At 42.3% G+C, this 24,716-nt stretch overlaps 1 protein-coding gene across 20 annotated transcripts in view; it reads left to right on the forward strand.

Annotated features, from left to right (window-relative positions):
• ttn.2 (titin, tandem duplicate 2) overlaps nucleotides 1-13,083 on the forward strand; it is a 213,788-nt gene extending 200,705 nt beyond the window's left edge. For all 20 annotated transcript variants that reach the window (XM_071472682.1, XM_071472683.1, XM_071472679.1 and 17 more), the window contains 13 exons: nucleotides 259-561; nucleotides 700-1,002; nucleotides 1,148-1,416; nucleotides 1,527-1,842; nucleotides 2,005-2,310; nucleotides 2,509-2,808; nucleotides 3,113-3,688; nucleotides 3,915-4,220; nucleotides 4,328-4,710; nucleotides 5,011-5,221; nucleotides 5,355-11,150; nucleotides 11,262-11,555; nucleotides 11,708-13,083. In XM_071472682.1, the coding sequence (XP_071328783.1) occupies nucleotides 259-561; nucleotides 700-1,002; nucleotides 1,148-1,416; nucleotides 1,527-1,842; nucleotides 2,005-2,310; nucleotides 2,509-2,808; nucleotides 3,113-3,688; nucleotides 3,915-4,220; nucleotides 4,328-4,710; nucleotides 5,011-5,221; nucleotides 5,355-11,150; nucleotides 11,262-11,555; nucleotides 11,708-12,000 (9,656 nt within the window). In that variant the 3' untranslated portion in view covers nucleotides 12,001-13,083. The remainder of the gene's footprint in view (nucleotides 1-258; nucleotides 562-699; nucleotides 1,003-1,147; nucleotides 1,417-1,526; nucleotides 1,843-2,004; nucleotides 2,311-2,508; nucleotides 2,809-3,112; nucleotides 3,689-3,914; nucleotides 4,221-4,327; nucleotides 4,711-5,010; nucleotides 5,222-5,354; nucleotides 11,151-11,261; nucleotides 11,556-11,707) is intronic.
• Nucleotides 13,084-24,716: the final 11,633 nt, after the last annotated feature.

Consider the following 24,716-nt stretch of genomic DNA (forward strand, 5'->3'; position numbering starts at 1 on the left):
AAATCCGACACAGTTTAAGCTCACTGATGTAATTTTTTTAATCAGCTTATCTCTTAGTCTATTGCCAGCAAAATGAATATTTATGCACTTCATAGTCTTCCTTTCAAATGTGTGAGTCTTTTTAAATTATTGTAATAAAGTTGAATAAAGAGGGGAAGAAAAAGTTAATGTATAATGCTAGCTCCAACAATTCAGAGGTTACCTTCCCATTGTCTGGCACTTTCTCTTAACTGTAATTCATATGATTTTCCTGTTTAGCCATCCCCGGACCTCCAAGCAGGCCAGAGGTACTTGATGTCACCCATGAGGGCATGACCCTGACATGGCAACCACCTGAAGACAATGGTGGCTCCACCATTGCCGGCTACATCATTGAACGCAAGGAGGCCCATTCTGACAGGTGGATGAGGATCAACAAGAACCCCGTCACCATGACCAGGTACCGATCCTCTGGCCTGATCGAAGGCCTAGAGTATGAACATCGTATCACCGCCATCAACTCAAGAGGAGCTGGCAAACCCAGCGAGAGCTCAGCCATCACTGTTGCCATGGATCCCATTGGTACGTGACAAAACTGCTGTAGTACTGTAATGATACTTAATACATTTTATTCATGAAACCACCACCACTAATTTTTAATAACTCTTACCAGTCTGGAGTCAGTATTTTTACCAAATGTCTAACTGTGCTGTTGAACAGAACCTCCAGGTCCTCCAGTTCAGCCCAGAGTCACAGACACCACCAGGACTTCAGTCTCTCTGGCCTGGTTGCCACCTGAAGAGGAGGGTGGTGCTGTGATTACTGGTTACTTCATTGAGATGCAGAAGGTGGACCAGGTGGAATGGACACTGTGCAACACCACACCCACCAAGATGTGCGAGTATACCCTCACCCACATGCCCCAGGGTGCCGAGTACAAGTTCAGGGTCATCGCGTGCAACGCTGGTGGTTCTGGAGAACCCGCTGAGATTCCTGGAGTGGTTAAAGTCCAGGAGATGCTTGGTAGGAGGACACAATTCCATAATTTATATGATTTTTACAGTTGAATAAAGATCATACTTTTCCTTAAAATACTAAAATAAAATAATAAAAACTAGTCTCTCATCTGTTTCTCAATTGACAAAAAGATGATCTGTCTCATCTTCAGATTATCCCGACTATGAGCTTGATCGTAAATACGAAGAGGGCTACGTGGTGCGGCAGGGTGGAGTCATCCATCTGTCTGTGCCCATCAAGGGTAAACCCATTCCTACATGCAAGTGGACCAAGGATGGTCGTGACATCTCCCACAGGGCCATGATCGCCACCCATGATAACATTACTGAGCTGGTCATTAAAGAGGCACACAAAGATGACACTGGTACCTATGACCTTGTGCTGGAGAACAAATGCGGCAGGAAGGCAGTCTACATCAAGGTGAGCAGCCTGTCGGCAGATTTTGTTGAAGTGTGAAATAAAATGTATCCAAGTAAAAATTAAAAAAGACATTTTGGTTAAATGGTTGTAAATTAACATCTCCCCTCCAGGTAAAGGTTATTGGTCGCCCAGATGCCCCAGAAGGCCCTCTGGAGTTTGACGACATTCAAGCCAGATCTGTCCGGGTCAGCTGGAGGCCACCATCAGATGATGGCGGCTCCGATATCCTGGGATATATCGTGGAAAGACGGGAGGTATCCAAGGCCGCCTGGTATACTGTAGATGCCCGGGTCACCGAGAATTCTCTGGTGGTGAAGGGCTTGAAGGAGAATATGGAGTATCACTTCAAGGTTTCAGCCGAGAACCAGTTTGGCATCAGCAGATCTCTCAAGTCTGATGAGTCTGTCACACCAAAGACACCACTTTGTGAGTATTGATACTCATATCTGACATTTATCAGAAGTCGCACTGTGTGGCTAAAATAATTCTCTTAGTAGGCACATTGCTGTCTTCTGAGTTAGAAATACACCTTAAACACAATATACACTCCAAGTTGTAAATACTGAATACAATATTCTTCACCTCCAGGCCCGCCAGAACCTCCAAGCAACCCACCAGAGATTATGGATGTGACCAAGTCTACAGTTGCTCTGTCCTGGGCACGGCCTCGGGATGATGGAGGCTCTCGTGTCACAGGATACTATGTGGAAAGGAGGGAGGTGTCGACAGAGAAGTGGGTCCGCCACAACAAGACCCACATCACCACCACTATGTACAATGTCACCGGTCTCATCCCTGATGCAGAGTATATGTTCAGGGTGGTGGCTCAGAATGACATTGGGCAGAGTGAGCCTGGTCCTACTTCAGAGTCTGTGGTTTGCAAAGATCCATTTGGTGAGTTAATTTACCTGTTTCTGCATGAATGTATTAATAAAAGCAAATAGAATAAATGACCAAGAGATTGGAAATGTTGTCAAGTTAGAAACTTGAAGGGCCTTTGTGTTCTAAGCCTGTGTAAATTTGTAAGTTTATTTGTGGGACAGTGTAGAACTAACTGTAAGTTTAAATTTCATTTTGTCTGTCTCCTTACAGATAAACCTAGCCAACCAGGAGAGACTGACATCATCTCTGTCACCAAAGATTGCATTACCATCCACTGGCTCAGACCAGAGCATGATGGAGGCAAGGAGATTCTGGGCTACTGGATTGAGTTCAGGCAGGCTGGGGAGAGCGCCTGGAAAAAGTGCAACAAGGAGCGCTCCAAGGATCGTCAGTTCACTATGGGTGGCTTAATGGAGGCCACAGAGTATGAGTTCAGAATCTTTGCAGAGAATGAAACGGGACTCAGTCGACCTCGTCGCACTCCCATGAGCATCAAAACCAAACTGAGTGGTGAGCTGCTGCACAAGTCAGATCCCATCAAAGCATGTTTGTGACTTCTTTGTTAGTTGAATCAAAATGTTGCAATCAGTGGATTTGCTGACAGCTGCTAAAATATATATTTTAGCCAATTTGTAATGTGATCTGGCCACAAAATTAAAGACTAAATCATGTAATTTAATTGGACATGTTTGCATTTCATTATACAGTATGTTCTGAAGTAACGGTTTTAGGAAGAAATTAATGTTACTCACATTCTACAGCAAATAGCGTAATAAATTTAAATTTTGATTAAATTTTGCCAATGTTCCTGCAGTTGGTGAGGCTCCAGCTTTGAAGGAAGCAATCCAAGATGTAACCACCAAGCTTGGTGAGTCAGGCACTCTGACCTGTGGCATTATTGGCAGACCACTGCCTGAGATCAAGTGGTACCGTTACGGCAAGGAGCTGATCCAGAGCCGCAAGTACAAGATGAGCTCAGATGGCCGTAACCACTCCCTCAGCATACTGACAGAAGAGCAGGAAGACGAAGGCCTGTACACCTGCAGGGCCATCAACGAGGCCGGAGAGATTGAAACCAGTGGGAAACTGCGCCTGCAAGCACCTCCTCAGTTCCATCCTGGCTTCCCACTTAAGGAGAAGTACTTTGCTGGGGCAGGCACCAGCCTTCGCCTGCATGTCGTCTACATCGGGCGTCCCATTCCACAGATCATGTGGTTCTATGGCAAGAAGCCTCTGAATTCCTCAGAGAATGTGATCATTGAAAACACTGAAAGCTACACCCATCTGGTGGTGAGGAACGTCCAGAGAAAGACAAATGCTGGCCGCTACAAGGTGCAGCTCAGCAACGTGTTTGGAACTGTTGACACTGTGCTACGTGTTGAAATCCAAGGTAAAATGGGGCTACCGAGCACAGAAGGCTGTCCTAAACTTTACAGACAATTAGACATATTGAAAGACATATGAAAGTCTAAGTCTATATCTTAGTTAATATTAGTTAAATACCAGTAGTTAAACTAATTAATTTGTTTCTAGTTTCAGCCAATAAATAATAAATAACTATTACTAAATATATACTAGTATGAGCTGTTACTCATACCTTCTTTTGGTTTTTCCAGATAAACCATGCAGCCCTGAGGGTCCTATGGTTGTTGAAGCCCTGCTGAAGAGCTCAGTTGTCATCAGCTGGAAGGTTCCCAAGGACGACGGAGGCTCCATGATCACAAACTACATCGTGGAGAAGCGTGAGGCCAAAGAAGGTGAAGAGTGGCACCTGGTGTCCTCCTCCATCTCTGGCACCACCTGCCGTGTCCCCAACCTGATAGAGAATGCTGGCTACTACTTTAGAGTCTCTGCCCAGAACCAGTATGGAGTCAGTGAGCCCCTGGAAATCCCATCAGTGGTCATCATCAAGAGTCCATTTGGTAAGTCCATTCATATTTGGTTTGGCTTTCTTAGCTGCAGTATAGAGAGGCAGGACTAACTTAAATAATATGTAGAGCACTACAGTAACATTCTGTTTGTTTCTCAGAAAAACCTGGCATCCCACAGCAGCCCTTCATTATCAGCTCCACCAAGGACTCCTGTGTTGTCTGCTGGAAGCCTCCAAGCAGTGATGGTGGTGCCAAAATCACCAACTACTACTTGGAGAAACGTGAGAAGAAGCAGAACAAGTGGATGTCAGTAACCACAAAGAAGATTGTGGAGACCAATTATGAGGTCACAGGCTTGATTGAGGGCTTCGAATATGAGTTCCGTGTCAAGTGTGAGAACATGGGTGGCGAGAGTGACTGGAGTGAGATTTCTGCACCTATCATCCCCAAATCTGACCAGTCTCCACGTGCTCCTGCATTCAGGGAGGAAATCAGGGACATGACTGTCAAATACCAAGCCAATGCCACCTTTGTCACTAAGGTACTTCATTTAAACTACATTGCATTTGCTTTCAAAAATGTACTATGTTTGTATGTTTTGTGAAAGTCTACATATATGGGTTTTACCCACACACCCAGACTCTAATGAGAAAACTGACATCAGTGTCATCTTATCATGGTTAGTTTCTAGTGAGTTTCCAGTCCTTGCACTAAGATTGGCCACAAAATTTGATTTTTTCAATTCCTGTTCCTGCTAAGATCCACCTGTAGTGGATGCTTAGACATGTTTTGAGTTATTTTTCAGTACATTATCTAACTAGCTTATTTTTCCTATGACAAGGTGGTGGGACATCCAAAGCCTGTGGTAAAATGGTACCGTAGTGGAAAGGAAATCCTGGCAGATGGAACCAAGATCAAAGCCCAGGAGTTCAAGGGAGGCTACTACCAACTGGTCATCACTGCTGCCAATGAGAACGATGCCACAGTTTACCAAGTTAGGGCAACCAACTCCTCTGGCTCTATCTCTACAATAGCCAACCTGGATGTGGAAGGTAATGAAATTATTTTCTTGCTGTAAAATATTGTCCATGTTTGCTAGAATCCAGTGAGTGATGTCGATATTGTAAATAGAAATCTTGATAAATAACAAACTAATGTAATGTATTTTTGTAATTTTAATTCTAGTTCCTGCTAAGATCTACCTGCCCAAAGAGCTCCAGGGAATGGGAGCAGTCCATGCTGTCCGTGGAGATCATATCACCATCAAGATCCCCATCTCTGGCAAGCCCGAGCCAGCAGTCATTTGGCAGAAGGGTCAAGAGATCCTCTCCAACTCTCCTTATCACCAAGTCATCACCACCAGGTCTTTCACCTCCCTGGTCTTCCACAAGGGAGTGCAGAGGAAGGATACTGGCTACTACATTATTACTGCAAAGAACAGGTTTGGAATGGACAAGCAAACCATTGAGGTGAATGTGGCTGACATACCTGAAGCTCCAAAGGGACTTGTGGTCAGTGACATTGCACGGGACTCCATCACCCTGAGCTGGGAGCCACCTGCCAATGATGGTGGAAGCGACATCATTAGCTACATTGTGGAGAAGTGTCCCACCTCTGCTGACAGGTGGATCCGTGCTGGACAGACCACTGACTGCAGCATTACTATCATCAACATATTTGGAAAGACCAAGTACCAGTTCCGTGTCATTGCTGAGAACCAGTTTGGCCTGAGCTCTCCTTCTGAGCCAACTGAGCCTATCACTACAAAGGAAGACAAGTCTGTGATTAGGAACTATGATGAGGAAGTGGACGAAACCAGAGAGATCACCAAGGAGGAGGCTCTATTCTACAAAGTGAAGGAGCTATCCTCAAAGTACATCATCTCTGAGGAGCTTGCTCGCTGCCAGTTTGGAGCAGTCCACCGTTGTGTGGAGATTGCCACAAAAAAGACTTTCATGGCCAAGTTTATCAAGGTCAGAGGAACTGACCGTGAGTTGGTTCTTAGAGAAATTGAGGCTCTCAACGTGGCAAGGCACAAGAACATCATCTACCTGCATGAATACTTCGAAAGCATGGAGGAGATTATCTTGATCTTTGAATTCATTTCTGGAGTTGACATCTTTGAGCGCCTTGGCACCAGCAACTTTGAGCTAACAGAGCAAGAGATTGTCCGGTACCTGAGACAAGTCTGCTCTTCCCTCAAATTCTTGCATAGCCACAACTTTGGCCACTTTGATATCCGCCCAGACAACATTGTCTACACCACAAGGAGAAGCACCACCATAAAGATTATTGAGATGGGCCAGGCTAGACTGCTGGTGCCAGGAGAAAACATCAGAATGTTGTTCTCAGCTCCAGAGTACAGCGCCCCTGAGGTCCATCGCCATGACCTCGTCACAACAGCCACTGATATGTGGTCTGTTGGTGTTCTGGCCTATGTTCTGCTCAGTGGTCTTAATCCATTTGCAGCAGAGTCCACTACAAAGATGATTGAAAACATTTCAAATTGTGAGTACATCTTTGACAGTGACGCATTTAAGGACATCAGCCTAGAGGCTATGGACTTTGTGGACAGACTTCTAGTCAAGGACAGGAAACTCCGTATGACAGCCCATGAGGCTCTAGAGCATCCATGGCTCAAGATAAAGATTGAGCATGTCAGCAACAAGACCATTAGGACTCTGAGACACAGAAGATACTATCAGACTCTAGTAAAGAGGATAGATACTATTGTATCAGCAGCTCGCATAGCATATGGTGGTGCCTTCAAGAACCAGAGAGGATTGGCTGTGGGTAAAGTGAAGATTGGAACAGAGTATCATGGCCTCCGCGCTGGTCCTGTCATGCATGGCTCAGCTGAGGAAGGTGGACATGTCAGATTCACTTGTAGCATTGCCAACTATGACAAGAGTACACAGGTGTCATGGTATTTTGGGAACCGTCAGCTACACCCAAGCCCCAAGTATGAGATTACTTACAGCAATGGTTTTGCCAGCATCTATGTAAAGGACATTGAAGAGAGTGATGATGGTGTGTACAGATGCAAGGTGGTGAGTGATGATGGAGAGGACAGTGCTTATGGAGAGCTCTTTGTTGAGACAGTGAGGAGCATCAGAGAGCACTATATCAGCCGCTCCATTAAGAAACTGAGGAAGAGAGTTGACAAGACTAAAATCCTGCAGAGACCACCAGAGTTCACTTTGCCTCTCTACAATCGTGCTGCCTACATTGGTGATGATGTTCGCTTTGGTGTCACTATTACAGTGCACCCAGAGCCTCAAGTAACGTGGTTCAAGAACGGAGAGAGAATCAAGCCAGGTGACGATGACACCAAGTACACATTCACCAGTGATAAGGGTCTGTATCAGCTGATGATCCACAACCTGGATATGAATGATGATGCTGAATACACTGTCATGGCTCACAATAAGTTTGGAGAAGATAGCTGTAAGGCCCGTCTCACCATAACACCTCATCCTGTGTTAGAGGAAACTATGAGACCCATGTTTAAACGTCTGCTGGCTAATGTTGAGTGCACCGAAGGCCAAAGCGTCCGTTTTGAACTCAGAGTCTCAGGAATCCCAACTCCTACTCTTAAATGGGAGAAGGATAGTAAGCCACTACAGTTTGGTCCCAAGGTGGTTGTCATACAGGAGGATGTTGACTACCACGTTCTGCACATCAGAGAGACTCTGCTTGAGGATGCTGGTGTGTACAAGGTTACTGCAACCAATTCCACTGGCTCTGCAAGCTGCCAGGCTACACTGAAGATCGAACGCCTTACCTACACCAGGAGAGAGTATAAGAGCGAGGAGGAGAAATACAGACACTTACAGAAACAAATTGAAAAGACTAACAAGATGGCTCAGCAAATTGCTGCCACTGAGGAGCTTGTACCTTTCAACCCCACAGCCCAAGAGGCCCTCAAATTTGCTGCAGAGATGTACAAGCCTGCAGTCAGCACCAAAAATGTTGAGGGCGAGTTCGACATCACAGTAGAGAAATCCGAGACCAAGAAGTTGGAGGAGGAGAGGAGGATCTTCATGCCCTATGAAATCCCTGAGCCTTTAGTTCATGATCCTAGAGTTCTGGATGAAGACAAAGCTATCAAGCAGTTTGTGCCTCTCTCAGACATGAAGTGGTACAGAAAGCTGAGAGACCAGTATGAGATTCCAGAGAGGATGGAGAGGATTGTGCAGAAGAGGCAGAGACGTATTCGCCTGTCCAGGTGGGAACAGTTCTATGTTATGCCCCTCCCCCGAATCACCGACCAATACAGGCCAAGATGGCGTATTCCAAAACTCAGTCTGGATGATCTGGAGACTGTAAGGCCTGCGCGCCGTTCTCCCTCTCCTGAATCTGAGGTCTCTTTCAGATCCAGGAGGAGATCTCTGGGAGACCTTAGTGATGAGGAGCTACTGATGCCTGTGGACGACTACCTTTCCATGAGGAGAACAGAAGAGGAGAAAATGATGCTGGAGGATGAACTTGAGCTCGGCTTCTCTGCTTCTCCTGCTGGCAGCCCTAGCCGCATTGAGCGACGTGCCGTGGAACATGAAGAGAGGAGGCAGGAAATTAGGCATGAGGCCGTCGAGGTTGCTGAGACAAAGAAGAAACGTACTATTTCTCAGTTCATGAGGAGGAGAAGGTCGTTGTCTCCTACATACATCGAGTTGATGCGTCCGGTCTCAGAGCTGATAAGACCACCACGTGCCAGGCCTCCTGTGGAAGTAGAGGGAGAGATTGTGAGGAGGTCCCCCACTCCAGAGAGGACCCGACCCCGCTCTCCCAGCCCCATCAGATCAGTTGAGAGGTCATCTCGTTCCTCCTCCAGGTTTGAGCGGTCGGCCCGCTTTGACATCATGTCCCGCTACGAGGCCAGAAAGGCTGCTCTGAAGTCTGAGAGGAAATATGAGGTGGTTAGCCAGACACCTTTCAGCCTTGACCATGCACCCCGTGTGACAGTCAGGATGCGCTCTCATCGCATACCAATTGGCCAAGACACTAAATTCACCCTGAACATCCAAGCCAAGCCAGAGGCTGAGGTCAAGTGGTTCCACAATGGAACTGCAATCTCTGAAAGCAGTGAGAAATACATTTTCACCAACATGAGTGGTGTTTTGTCCATCAGCATCCTGGACTGCCAGGAAGAGGATAGTGGCACATACCGCTGTGTGTGCTCCAACTCCAAAGGAGAGGCGTCAGACTATGCCACCCTGGATGTGTCAGGTGGCGGCTACACCACCTTCTCCTCTCGCCGCAGGGATGAGGAAGCTCCTAAAGCGTATGTCCCTGAAGTAACTCGAATTGACCACTATCACACCACCCTCTTCAAAGCTGGCTATGCTTCCAAGACCCACTTTGAGGTGGAAGAGAGCAAGTCTAAGCTAACCGAGACACATGAGGTTGTCACACGTGAAAGATATGGTGCTTCCTCTGAGAGGTACTCCTCTGCTGAGAGGTATGACTCATCTATCAAGTACGCCTCTACTGAATACCTGTCATCTGGTTCCTCCTACTCATCTGACAAATTTTCCCTAACTGGGAAGCATACCATATCTGAAACTAAACTTAAGTCATCCACTGCTGCTGTAGCTGAGGAAGTGTCTGTCCACAAGGTGAAGCCTTCTCTCCCAGCCAGAATCCTCACAAAGCCTCAGTCTGTGACCATTGCAGAGGGAGAGACGGCCAGATTCTCTTGTGATATTGATGGGGAACCTGCACCCACTGTGACATGGATGCATGAGAGCAGAACTATCGTTTCATCTCACCATGTCCATGTCACAACAACTCAGTACAAGTCCAGTCTGGAGATCTCCTCTGTGACGTCTTCTGATGAGGGCAGTTACACGGTGGTTGTAGAGAACTCAGCAGGCAGACAGGAGGCTCACTTCACTTTAACCATCCGCAGGGCAACTCCCAAAGAGGAGGTTAAGGCTATCAAATCCCCTGAGCCATCTGTGAAGTCACCCACTCCCAGTGTAAAGTCACTGGAGCCCGCAGTCACATCACCTACTCCCTCAATAACTTCCCCTGTCCCCAGTGTAAAGTCACCTGAACCCAGCATCAGGTCCCCTGAGCCTTCAATTAAATCACCAGCTCCAAGTATTAAGTCCCCTGAACCAAGTGTAACATCTCCTACTCCAAGTGTGAAGTCACCCACACCAAGTGTGATGTCTTCTGAACCAGAGGGAATTAAATCTCCTAGGAGCATCAAGTCTCCTGAGCCACCCTCTCCAGCACCCAGCTTAAAATCACCAGCTCCAAGTGTCAAATCTCCTGAGCCAGAAGGAGTTAAGTCTCCACGGGGTATAAAATCTCCAGAACCCAGGCTCAAGTCACCACCACCAATTAGGCCTCCAGAGAGAGTGAAGTCACCTGAACCTGAAGGGGTAAAATCTCCTCGAGGTGTCAAATCTCCAGAACCTGCGCTACTCAAAACACCAAAAGGTGTGAAGTCCCCAGAACCTGCTGGAATCAAAACACCAAAAGGCATCAGGTCCCCAGAACCTTCAGGCATCAAATCACCCAGGGCCTTGAAGTCCCCTGAGCCAGAGGGAATCAAATCACCTCCAAGGATGAAGTCTCCTCCACCAATTATGTCCCCCAAGAGGGTTGTGTCTCCACCCACTGTCAAATCCCCAACCCCGAAACCTCCCAAGGTCCTGAGCCAACTAACAGCTGAGGCCTATGAGGGCTCAGTGAGGATGTCCTGTGCCTGTGAAAGTAGCGTTAGGGAGGTGGTGTGGTATGTCAATGGGAGGAGAATTTCGCAGAGCAGCCACTTTCAGATGCACTACTCTGAGGGCTCCTCCAGCCTTCTTATCCATGATTTGATGGACAGTGATCAGGGAGAGTACACCTGTGAGATGACATCAGAGGGAGGAGTATCCAAATCCTCTTTCTCCTTCACTGGACAGGTGTTCCAGTCCATACGCATGAAAATCACAGCCTACCGTGAGCAGCAACTGGCACTTAAAGGTGAGCACCTGCCTCAAGTATCCAAGAATATTAAGTCCAATTTCAGGACTTTAAATTTTAGATCATTGGGAAGATTAGCATATTTATTGTTTCCATCTCTACCCTCAACAGGATCAATGATGATGAGTCACAAGGAGTCATCATCATCCAGGAGCTCATCCATGATGATGAAGAAAGAAATCCACACAATGGAGGAGTCGTCCTCCTTTTCTTCCTCCACCCAGCAAGCAATGATGTCATCCATGATGGAGTCCAGCTCCTTCAGCAGCATGGCAGCTGAAATGAAGTTTGAGACTATGTCCATGTCTAGCATGTCGTCAATGGCATCTGAGACGTATGCAGTTAGCTCCAGCAGCCTCACTGAGATGGCCTCCCACATGGAGGGATCCTCACTCAGAGCAATTGGTATGATACTTATCTGAAGTTAAATTTGTTAAACAGCTTGTCTTTGGAGTTTGTGTCCTTGTAATGGTAGTATTGCTGCAAACATTTCATTGAAAACAAAAAAAGAAAAGAAAACATATTAGGTACTGACATACGCACACTTTGGTTTTTAGGTTCTGCTCCCAGGATTGAGGCTCTGCCAGAGGACATCAGCATTGAACCAGGCAAAGTCCTGACAGTCGCTTGTGCCTTCTCCGGTGATGCCAAACACATTGAGTGGTCCCGCGGCGGTAAAACCATTGAGGTGACTGCTGGTGGACGCTTCCACATAGAAACCACAGAGGACCTGACCACTCTCATCATCACTGGGGTTAAGGAGGAAGATGCTGGAACCTACACCCTCAAACTGTCCAATGAGCTTGGATCGGACACAGCGACTGTTCACATTAGCATTCGATCAGTGTAAAAAAAAACAAAAACAAAAAAAACCACAAAAAAAAACAACCTAATCTTCCCCTTTTCCCTACTTCCGTGCCTTTTTATTTATTAATTGAGCGAATTAATCTACTTGATAAAGATCTGGATTTCTCTTCTTGTAAATATGAACTATTTTTGTACCAATCTTGACATTAATTTATGCCAAACTAGACTAAAGTCTAAAGTTGTTATAAAATGTGCCATATTGGACAATTATGACTTAGGAGTTTTGATCCGTTTTTCTGTGACATGTACATAATGTATATAGCCGAATTTAACGGTTATGGGAAATGTATGCATTGTTATTTATGACAATAATATTAACTGAAACAAAATGAAACTAAATGTAGTTTAACAGGAGAAAGTTTCACCAGGAACGAATACCCTGTTAAACTGAGAAACTAAACTCTGTGCCTCAACGATAAGTTGAAGTCTTAAGATTGCCTCAACAGGTAGAGAGGCTCCCTGTTGATGTTAACTCAATCAGAGACAAAACTATGAATGCACTGCTGGAGAGTGAGAGCAGTGCTGTAACAATCTAACAAGCGTGTGAGATCCTGAGTGCTGTTTGCATTTACCCTCATGTAAGCAGGACAACTGGACCTCGCATTCTGACTGATTTTGTCATACCGCCATTTTGATGACATGCTCACAGTGCGAGCGGCCTGCACTTCTTGAGCACAAATGTTTCTTTTTTGTTTAGTGCTCTGCTTCTGGCAAATGACCACTTGCTTGGGCTCCTCAGTTGTACAATCGACCTGGCCAATATCATTAGATGAGAGTCCATCCTGTGCTTGTCTGCAGAGGCAGAGCTGTCTCTTGGGGGTCTGCAGTGTGTTTGTGTGTTAGTTTTTAGAAGTTCACCTGTCAGTCAAGCTGGGCACCACCAAGCAGATGTACTGCAGCACAAAACCAACTGCTGCTGCATTCACTGAGGACAAAATGAAGCGTGGTTTTGTGTGTTGCCCTGCACTTTGGTTTGATTGAAGTTAGTTGTAGAGTAGATTATTTTTGCAGCCTCCTTGGGTTTTTCTCCAAATATTGATTTAATAAAGCATGATTATCAGCACTACAGGATGTCTCTGCTGTGGTTATTTGTGTCCATTTCTTTTTGGTAGTTCTGTTGTAATTGGAAAATCACGAGAAGTTGAAAGTGTAACACTTATGTTTCCTGTTCTTATTAATGATTAACTTTATGTTCAGGGTTTCCTCTCTTAAGCACCCCTTTCCCTTTAATTGTCTTTGATGGCCTTTAAAAAAACATGTCTCCACACTGAAAATCACTTAAATATATATTCTTTAAATATTCATTGAATTTATATTATTGTATAACGTACAAACTGGATTTTTTAATTTTATTGCTGCACCATCCCATTTCATGTAAAGATTATGATGTTTTGTAGTTTTCTGCATCAATTTAGACACATTTCTCCAAATTCAGCCTGACAAATTATTGAGTTATTTGCAAACTGATGGATCACCATTGTGACTTTCTGTGACTTACATTCTATTTGTGGCACTTTTTTTGAAGTTGAGTTTTTTTTTATATAGTATGACAATTTATAGTATTTTTTATGACTGACTACTATATGACTTTTTTTGACTGAGTATAATATGACATAATATGACAGTAACATACTGTCATAACTGTGGTATATTTTGTGAAATGCACTTTCCATACTATGATATTTTTTATGGCATACTATACTATGACATTTTATGACATACTATGATATTTTAATGACATACTATGGCATTTTATGTCTTACTATGACATTTTTCATGACATACTATGATATTTTTAATGATAAACTATACTATGACATTTTATGACTTACTATGACATTTTTTATGACTTACTATGATATTTTTAATGATAAACTTATACTATGACATTTTATGACTTACTATGACATTTTTTATGACTTACCATACTATGACATTTTTTATGACATAATATTATATTTTAATGACATACTATACTATGACATTTTATGACTTACCATCTGTGGTGACCCTATTGTTGTGTGATGGTATTGTACACCTCTGGTCATCAGTGCTTCCTGGTGATACCTGGGCCCAGTGTTCACCAGCCTATAAAAGGCACTTCCTGTTACTCATGTCTCTCTCTCTCGCTCTCTCTCTCTCTCTCTCTCTTTGTAGGCATCTCCAGTGGTGATGGGAGCTGCATTAGGTCTTCTGTTTTCCATTTGTTTATTTGATGCACCTTACAACACCTTTTTCATGACATGCAATACTTTGACATTTATTACTTACAATGACATTTTTATGACTTACTATACTATTACATTTTATGACTTAACATACTATGACAATTTTATGACATCCTATACTATGACATTTTATGACTTACTATGAGATTTTTTATGACTTACTATACTACAACATTTTATGGCACAATATACTATGACATAATATGACTTGGTATACTTTGACATTTTTTTACAACTTACTATGCTATTCTTAATAAACAGATAACTAAATACTGTCTTTAACAATAATAATAATAATAATAATGTTATTTATAAAGAAGTTTTCTGAACAAGGTTACAAAATGCTTCACAAGATAAGACAAAGACCAAAGATCCTGAGCACAGCAGAAGTGAAGAAAATAAATAAGATCAAATAAAAAATATCAAAAAGCATAAATAAAAACATATACTAAACATTATGCAAAATAATCTGACAATATGAGAAGGGGTCAATAGAATAGGTAAGCAATAATTAGGGATAAAATAATGTAAATAACACACATATCAAACATTACCACAGGCTGACACAAAGAGATGCATTTTAAGAAGAAAGAGTTCTTTGTCAGTGTTTCACAAACCTTGACCTTTCTTGTCAGCTTTTAAAGATCCCTGGAGAAAATTATCCTGGGGGTGAGTTTGTATGAACTGCCCACTTGGTGTCATGTTGTGTTCCTCTGCTCCTCAACACTGAACTGAAACATCTCAACAAGAGTTGGATGGATTGTGATGAAATGTGGTTCGGTCATTAATGGTCCCCTCAGGATGAAGTGTGATAACTATGATGGTCCTCTGACTTTTCCTCTAACGCCATCATCAGATCATATTTGAATGTGTCCAGTACTTTGGTTTATAATCAGATACCTGCAGAGCTAATGACATTCCCATCAGCCTCAGCTGTATGCTGTTTTTACTGCTAATTATTAAATGTTAGCAGGCTAACAAGATAAACTGGGGTGGTGAATAGAGTGAACATTGTATCTGCTTAACATCATCATGACAGCATTGTCATTGTGAGCTTGGTACCATGTTAAAACTAGTATTTAGCTCAGAGCATAGCTGTGTCTGAATGCAGCCTCACAGAGCTGCTAGCATGGCTGCACACTCTGGTTAAAACTTTTATCTTAATCTTATTTTAACAGAGACAATGGACGGCATTTGACGTATGTGAGAGATTATCATCCTCAAATCGATGGAGTTACACATCTCCGAGTTTTGCTCTATGGGCCAGTCGGTGCTGGACAGTCCAGCTTCATCAACTCTGTCAGCAACGTTTTACAAGGGAAACTGACCGTTCCAGCTGGGGTCAGTGCCATGACCTCTGACAAAAGTCATACCAAAAAGGTATGTAAACTCCCCTCAAACAGTTCCTGTTTAGTGCCTTACACATCTTCTTCTCTGATTTGATGGATTTAATACTTGACACACTGAGGAGTCATTGTAGGAGAGCCCTTCTCCACTTGGTATGAACATCCAGTTTGTACCTTGATCACTTTGCATTTAATCCTGGTTAATTAGATCAGTGGTTTTCAAAAGCTTTTCTCATCAAGGACCCCTAAACTGACACAAATTAGACCACTGACTGCTATTTGATAAGATTTTGTCCCAGGGTCCCCCTTCTGATTTTTGCTTTTAGATGTTTTATTACAGAAACTGTTTGGAAACCTTGACCAAAGGTTAACCCACTTTGAGAACCCCTCATTTCCAGATATAGATCATATTAGAACCAGTTGGAAATGGGCTCTCAGAGACAAACCAGAGGAATAACAACTTCAGTGAAAATACAATTTACAATTTACTAATACAACTAATACAACTGATACAATTTATAATGACTTTTCTGGTCATGCCATTTCACCAACATCATCCACATAATTCTTAACTGGGGAGCAACTTTGCTTATAGGACTCAGAAAGTCCATCCTGTCCATTCTGGTTGCTGTCAACTTAATTGGTGTCAATGATGTAACAGGGCTGTAATGAAAACTGGAAATAAGACCTTTGCAATGAATTCTGCATGTTTTATCTACGTGTCTTTTAGTATGAAACCCATAAAATCAAGAAGGAAATGAGAGGGAATTTCTACCCTGTTGTCTTCAATGACATCATGGGTCTGGAGGAAGGGACTGCAAGTGGAGTCAGAGTGGACGACATCAAACTGGCCATGAAGGGGCATGTGAAGGAGGGTTACAAGGTACAGCTGTCACACTGTTACCTTAGTTCACTTTATTTTGTTGAACAGGTGTGATGTTTGTGATGTTTTTCATTGAGCCCTGACAAATGTCACACAGACATAAATATTTTTGCTCAACATTTAATTCTTCATAGTAAAAATTTTATGCAGCAGAAACACTTTTATTTACTTATATTTATTACATCAATTAGATTAGATTAGATTAGATTAGATTACTTCCCTCACCTCCAAACAGACGTACTGACTTGGAATGAAAAAAACAAACTAGAAAAATACTGGGAACTTCTTCCTGGGGTTTGGAGGATTCCCTTTCTTTCTTTCCCATTGCTTCATAGTTCCTCACTGCAGTAATGGGAAAAAGAACAATTACCAAATCTCTTACATGATGTAATGACATGTATATTTCTTCACCTTAACTATTTGCACAATCTCAGAGTTAAAGAAGGTTAACAATATGTTTATAGACTATGCTCTGACATTAGCCAATGTATTTCTAACAATGTCAAAACACTTTTGTTCTGAAATTAAATCATTTTCATTCACACATAATGCAAAACATCAGGCTGAGAGGGAAAAACAACCACAGTCCAGACCTCATGGGATCCTCATAGCCAGGGTGCCTCCAAACAGTTTGGTTCACAGTCAGAATGAACCTTTTTGTTCATATGTATGTATGTATGACTGTGTATGTTCATGTGTCATTATGTATTTACATTATTTTCCAGTTCAATCCAGTGTCTTCGTTGTCCAGCGGTGATCAGTTTTACAACCCTTCACCCTCCCTTGATGACAAAGTCCATGTTCTGGTTTGTGTCTGTTCTGGTAACGCAAACGAAATCAAGGACTCGTTTCTGATAAAGATGAGGGAAATCAGAGAGGCAGCCAGCGACATGGGTAAGAGCAAAGATCAGGGGGTGTTTCAGAAAAGAGTATTAGCCACTGAACCAGATCTTTTATAATCTGACTGAGGAAAGTCCTGGATTCTTACTTTCAGACAGAATGAAGTTCACTCCCAGCCATGAGACATGAGAGATATTATAACACCTCTGAGCATTATTATGCAGATGACACAGAACTCTACATAACAGTGTCCCCAGGTGACTACAGTGCCTTACATTTGCTGAATAAGTATATCAAACAAATCAATGAATTGATCTGGCACAATTTTCTACAACTGAACACACAAAAAAACTAAATCATTGTTTTTGCCCCATTAGAAGAAAGATTAAAAGTCAGTGCTCATCTTGAATCCATGACAATAAAACTTACAAATTAAGACAGAAATGGTGTAGTTATAGACTCTGACCTAAATTTCAACAGCCACATAAAGACATTTTTTGTAATTGTCTTTATGCTAAGTACCATCTAGAGCAAGAATGAAAGGATTTCTGTCTGAACTGGATACAGGGAAACTTCATTTCATGCATTTATTTTCAGCAGCCTTCACTATTGTAATGGTGTCTTCACAGGTCTTAGTAAAAAACCAGACAGCTGAACTGAGTTCAACCATTCAGTATGCGTCAGTATGCAGCAAGACTCTTTTCTGGAACACCACCCACGTGTTAAATGCTTTGTGTTTGTTAATCTTTGAACAAAATCAAACAATGATCTCATAAATATGAACTTATAATACAGACTGCATCTCTGTATGTACAGGAATTCCTCAACTGGCTATTATCACCAAAGTTGATGAGGCCTGTGGTGAAACTGAAAAAGATCTGAAGAACGTCTACAGGAGCAAGCACATAAAGAAAAAGGTGAGTTTCTGTCAGTCATCTCCCAAGTTTAAAACATAATACAATAAATTCAGCTTTAAAAAACTGCTTTAGAATATGAAGTCAAAACCTGTGGATGTCAGCACTGAAGTTAACTATTATTTCTTTAAAACTTAGATGAAAGATTTGAGCTCAACACTGGGTATTCCAATGAACTGCATCTTTCCTGTGAAGAACTACAGTGAAGAAAGCTCCAATATCGAGGATGTTGACGCTCTGATCCTGAGCGTTCTGAGGCTGATAATTGACTTTGGAGATGACTTCATTAACAAAGTTTCTGATCAGAGTTTTTAAACACTGAGTATCTGCCAACCACATGTTTGTATGTGTTTCTTCATTATTATTACAGCTCCACAACATAGTGAGACAAAAGAAGATTTCAAATAGGTAGCAGCTTTGCTAAATGAAAATACTGCACTGGTACATAATAAAGTGTCAATTTGAAAGAAACTGGAGGAAACAGAGCACATAACTGTCTTAATAATTAACAACAACATAATCAGACAAGTATAAAATAATATACAAGTTCATATTATTGTCTTGCTGTGTGGTTGATGTATTGAGAAAAAAAAATCAAAAAACTGCATTAAAAAAATCAAAGACAATTTGTATGGTTTTCCTTTTCCATCTTATCTTCAGGTGAAAACTCCTTCTCCTCAGAGCAGGTCTTCATGTAACAGGTGTAACTGGATTATAATTTGACGTTAACATTTAAAGATTTTAGACACAAAAACTGCAGCTGCACATCACAACAGTGTTAAGTGTTTCCACCACTGTCTCTGAAGAATCTTAGTTTGGTCATGGTTTAGTGCTTGTGTCCCCAGCTGTGCCCTTACCAACAAATCACAAAGCACACTCTCCTGTTGTCTAGCCTCTGAAGGATGCGGTCCCTGAATGCAGGACACAGCTAGAGACAGGATTGTGTGGAGGCACAGATCTGGTGAGGGCAGGTGGGGGTGGGTGTAGTTTTACTGCTTTAAATCTCATCGCGTTTTGTTGTTGTTTGATTTTCTTAGATTCAGATTTCAGCTCAAATTAAAGAAACATACAATTCTGAATAGATGTTCAAGGTAAGAGTGTGACAGTTGTACCTTGTAACCTTCCTTCACATGTCCCATCATGACCAGTTTGATGTCGTCCACCATGACTCCTCCTCCAGTTCCCTCCTCCACACTCATGGTGTCACTGAAGACAACAGGGATGAAGTTCCCTTGGTTTTCTTTCTGGATTTCATCGCCTTCATACTGAAAAGAAAGAAAAGTGCATTTTTACTGACAACGCTGCCGTCTACTGACTGGAGTCCTGCCACAGTTTATAATTTGCATAATGGCCCTGATGCATCATTGAAACTAGTTAAGTTTGTATGATGTAATCATTCTTGCTTTTCAAAGTGGCTTTTTGCCACAAATTTGATACCAGTTAAACACAGGTAAGTAGATATTAAAGGAGACTGGGAGAAGAGAGGGTGGGGGTAGACACAGAAGCAGTGACGCACTGTACCTTTACTGTTGTGGTGCTGCAGAAAAGTGATGGTGCTGAAGGAGATATTATATGTTCATATGTTTATAAAACATCCTCCCACGGATCGATGAACTCAGCTTCTACTTGTTGTAAAGTAGTAGCAGCTGTAGTATTACATACAAACATGTACAGTTTGTATTTTAGAGTATTCTATATGCAACAGAACTTGCACTACTAAAGTAAAGTATATACTTAGATTTACAGTACGGCTCCAGTTTTACTTTATCCTTATTATTAATGTTTTGTTGGCCATTTTTGGCTTTGCTATCACAGGACAAGTTAGGGATGGGAGGGGGTGACATTCAGACCCAGGCTGCTGCAGTAAGGACTGAGCCTACAATGGTATGCACTCTACCAGTTGAGCCACACCTCTGTATTATTTATGCTTTTTGAAAGTTGTATTATTTTTACAACAGTAAAAAAAAATGTTTATAGTCTTTTGTGTCCTTTACTGTTTGATTTGTTTTGTTAAGCTTGGCCATTCCATAGTTGTCCACTGGGACTGAAGGGGAACTCAGCTGTGTAATGTGGCTCTCAGGACTGAAAGCTTCCTAAATGAGTACAGGCTAAAATCAGGGTCTGTAGGATTGTCATAATGTCAAAGTCTGTGGTGATATATATTATATAAGAAAAACAATCCATCCAGTAAATATTTCAGTGAAAACTGTGATCTGCTGGTGATGCTAGAGGAAAAGTCGGGGGACCACCGAAGTCTTTACAGTTCATCCTCCAGACACTATGGTTCACCATCTGTTTACTTTCATCACAATCTAATAGTTATCAAGACATATCACTATCTGGACTATCTGTCCACTCAGTTACATATTCTATAAACACCTATATTATATTCTATAAACACCTAAACCTACATACACCCACATATACTTCACCTATACAGACACCTGGAAAAGGCAAAACTGGTTTCCTGCAATCCAATCTTTACTTTAGAAAGGTAAAGATTGGATTTCATTTATCACCTCGGCTGAAGTCACAGTCGAGTAGAGCCAGTGCTTGGATAACGTGCAGTTTGTGCCTGTGGCCTAAGGGTGTCAGTGTAACCACTCTGTCAAAGTGCTGCCTCAGACCAGGGAACAGAGCAGGAAGGTGTTGATGAAGGTGAAGAAGATGTGTTCTCTGCATCCTACTGCTGGTTGAACGCTGCAATGAATTTAATAATACTAATGTCTGAAAGTCATTACACGTCTATTTTTTAACTTCGGTCAGTTATGCTCTGACACACTACACTGCAGATACGGTCAATTTGTAGTTTTATTGAATTATTTAAAGAAAGCAGTGCTACTCTTGGATTTAACTCTTTGATTTGACATGCTGGGTTTTTGCTCTGCACATTCCTGTGGGTTAGGGTTAGAGCTGGGCTTACTGCCTCACTTTATATGTGTCTGTATGGAGAAAAGTCAGAAATCCTCAAAACAGAAAATTGTACGAGACCTTGATTGTCATGGTTACAATTACACAGTGACGGTTTGGTTAGGTTCAGATGAAGATCGTGGTTTAGGTTAGAATAAGTACCTTGTTGAGGTCAGCAGACATTCATAGTCATGGTTACAATAATAAAAACGTGATTAAGGTTGTGGAACAGTCATGGATGAAATCAACATAAACAGTTCCACAGTTTGTGTGAAACCTCTGTGTTTTGATTTCTTCCTTTGCTCCGATCATAATTACTACAGCCACTAGATGTCATGTGACAATCAAACACAACTAGGGGTGATTACAAGCTGCTGCACAGACAAACTCTAGGGTGGTTTTTACAGAACAATCTGAAAATCAGTCAACTTATGTTTTGGTTTACAAACTGTAAATTATACTGAGGGGAATCAGGTCGTAGCCCGAATGTATGAATGAATGAATGAATGAACAAACTTTATTTATATAGCACCTTTCATACACACAATGCAGCTCAAAATGCTTCACAATTTAGCTGCAGAACAAAATAGGTTTGGAACCAAACACACACACATCAGGAGGAGGAGAGAAATGAGTGTTACTATTTATAAAATGCCTGTAACACAGTTACTTTAGACAGTTTCAAGCAGACAGCTGTTAGTTATAGGCTATATGACAAAGATATGTTTTGAGTTGTGGCTTAAAACTGTCCACTGAGTCTAATAGTTAGTCTTCTATATTTTTGGGGCATATTGGCTATAAAGGTTTTTGTGGCAACCTTGGGGGTAGTTACACGTGCAGCTGTGGAGGATCATAGAACAATAGGCAGTCTGTGATATAAGAGGGGCGAGGCCATTGAGTACCTTAAAAACTAGGAGAAAAACTTTAAAATCAGTTCTTAAAGATACAGGGAGCCAGTTTATCATCTGTCATTTTAGTTTTTGTTAAAACGCTGGCAGCAACATTCTGGATAGTCTGTAGATTTGCAAAGCTGCTTGGATGTTTTTGGAAACAAAAGCTTCTCTGTAGAGGCCTCACCTTCTCTATATTGTACAAATGATAAAAAGGCAGTGTAGGTCACTGAACTAAAATGGGCTGTAAAATTGAGACGTGAATCTGTGAGGCAGATGTCCCAGTTTAGCAAGACCAATATTTCTCTTATTTCTTGGCTAATTAGAAGGATGTTTCTATTTGATCTCAGCTACATGTAAAAATCAAATAATCCTGTAATATTTTGGTTTTTGAATGTAAGCAGGAGAATTCCAGCTGTTTTCTTGTGTCTGTGTTCTGCTGGTGAAAGGAAAACTGAAAACCAAGTTGTTCATTGGTTTCTCCTGCCGTCAGTCTCATGGTGAAATCAAACAATTAAATGTACTCAGGCCCTCCAGGTTACAGTAGTGGAGAAACGTAATGTCCTGTCAGACAGATCAGAGCAGCAGACATTTGACTCCATGTTGAGGTGGACCGCTGCTTTCTGCCACTTCAAACACTGACCAGGCCCAGGTTGCTAAGCAACTGTTGTGCAGCATTGTGTTATTCTGTTGTCTTTATCCAGCAACAAGATGCTGCAATGCTGCTCATGAACACGAGCTCATCACTGAGCCGCTCAACGTGCCAGACCTTCACTTCACGAGACTTCATTTCAGCACGTAAAGATGTTTTTAATGCCGCACCAGTGTGTTAGTATGAAGATGTTTAAGATTAAAGTGTCATTAATAACATGTTAGATTATAGAACACTTTAAATCACAGCCTGCAAATTACAGTGTACGTATTTAACATATGCAAAATATTTAGTGGGTACATGTCGAAAGAAATTCACTCATTCATTCACTCCCTTCTCACACTATAGGAACTTATACATAGAGGACTATGCACCGAGCTCATCTGCAAAATAAAACACTTTCTAACAGTGTTAATCATGTCATTGCTGGGGTACAATTAAAATGTGCCATGGACATAAATAATAAACACGTGCATACCTTTCAGTTAAAAATACATGACATATTTTCCCAAATTAATTAATACCAAGTGCTTTGTGTCTCAACTTTCAACTTTTTATGCCCATAATTTAATTTCATCATAAATTCAACAAATCACATGTCAGTGTTCTGTGTTTAACTGTTTTTGAAAAACATCAGAAATTAATGGCCGTTACTGTTTGTTCTGGAGTATGAAGGCTGTCAATAAAGTGGTCCCTTGTTCAGAGGAGAAATTATTTGAATGACTTGCAACCAACAATGTCAATAGTTATGAATATTGCTTGTGGCCATTCATTCATTTTCCAACTATTTGGATCAAATTATGAAAAGAACAAGCTCCTTTATTTAATCATTCATTCATTCATTTAAAATTAGTGATGGCAGAGCTGTAATTAAGTTAAATAATTTCTCAACGTGCAAGGTCACAGAAGTGAAGAGGAGGCGTAGCTGAAAAGAGAGTTAGTCGGTGGAACAGGAGGTGGGGTCCTCCCTGGACAGGTCACCGGTCTATCACACTGACATGTGTGGGCTGACTCTGGTGTTAAAAGATGCAGGGACCAGTTGCGGCTTGGTGAAATGGTAAAATGCACTTAACACACAAGCCGTGCACCAGTGTTTAAATCCACGACTACAGAAATATATACCAAGTTGTTAATGATATACTGCAGCATAACAAGGTTTGAACAGGAAACAAACAGAGAGAAAGGCCTTATTATGTGAGTAGTCTGATTAATAAATGCATCCCTTGATGTTGGAACAGCGGCCTCAACAGTCCGTGGACAGGACAGTCTCTAATCAAAAATAAATGACCCCCTGCAGGATTTAACAGCCCCCTCCTCTGCTGCTCACCCTGGCCTGAGTGGTTGAAATAGCTGAGAGTAATTTATAGTTGAAACAGTTGACGAAAAGTGGTTCAAATAGGTCGCTAGTTACCCAGAAGCAACTAATGGCTGAAACCGGTAAAAGGTAAACTAACCAGCTAAACTGGGACCTGCCCGCCTCCTGGTCTCCGCCTCCGCATCGGTGTCGGGCTCAGGTGTAGGTGAGGATGGTGTAGTTGAACAGGTGGGTGTCGCAGGGCTGTGACGGTAATGGCTGCCGTCCGTTACTGTCGGTTACTGTCTGTTACTGTCCGTTACTGTCCGTTACTGTCCGTCACTGTCCGTTACTGTCGGTTACTGTCCGTCACTGTCCGTTACTGTCCGTCACTGTCTGTTACTGTCTGTTACTGTCCGTCACTGTCTGTTACTGTCGGTTACTGTCTGTTACTGTCCGTTACTGTCCGTTACTGTCGGTTACTGTCTGTTACTGTCCGTCACTGTCTGTTACTGTCGGTTACTGTCTGTTACTGTCCGTTACTGTCCGTTACTGTCCGTCACTGTCCGTCACTGTCCGTTACTGTCCGTCACTGTCCGTCACTGTCCGTCACTGTCCGTTACTGTCCGTTACTGTCCGTCACTGTCCGTCACTGTCGGTTACTGTCGGTTACTGTCTGTTACTGTCCGTCACTGTCGGTTACTGTCGGTTACTGTCCGTCACTGTCGGTTACTGTCGGTTA

Source organism: Trachinotus anak, unplaced genomic scaffold (genome assembly GCF_046630095.1).
Source record: "Trachinotus anak isolate AG129_WGS33_773 ecotype Australia unplaced genomic scaffold, CSIRO_AGI_Tana_v1 ptg000039l, whole genome shotgun sequence".
In the NCBI taxonomy this organism is placed as follows: domain Eukaryota; kingdom Metazoa; phylum Chordata; class Actinopteri; order Carangiformes; family Carangidae; genus Trachinotus; species Trachinotus anak.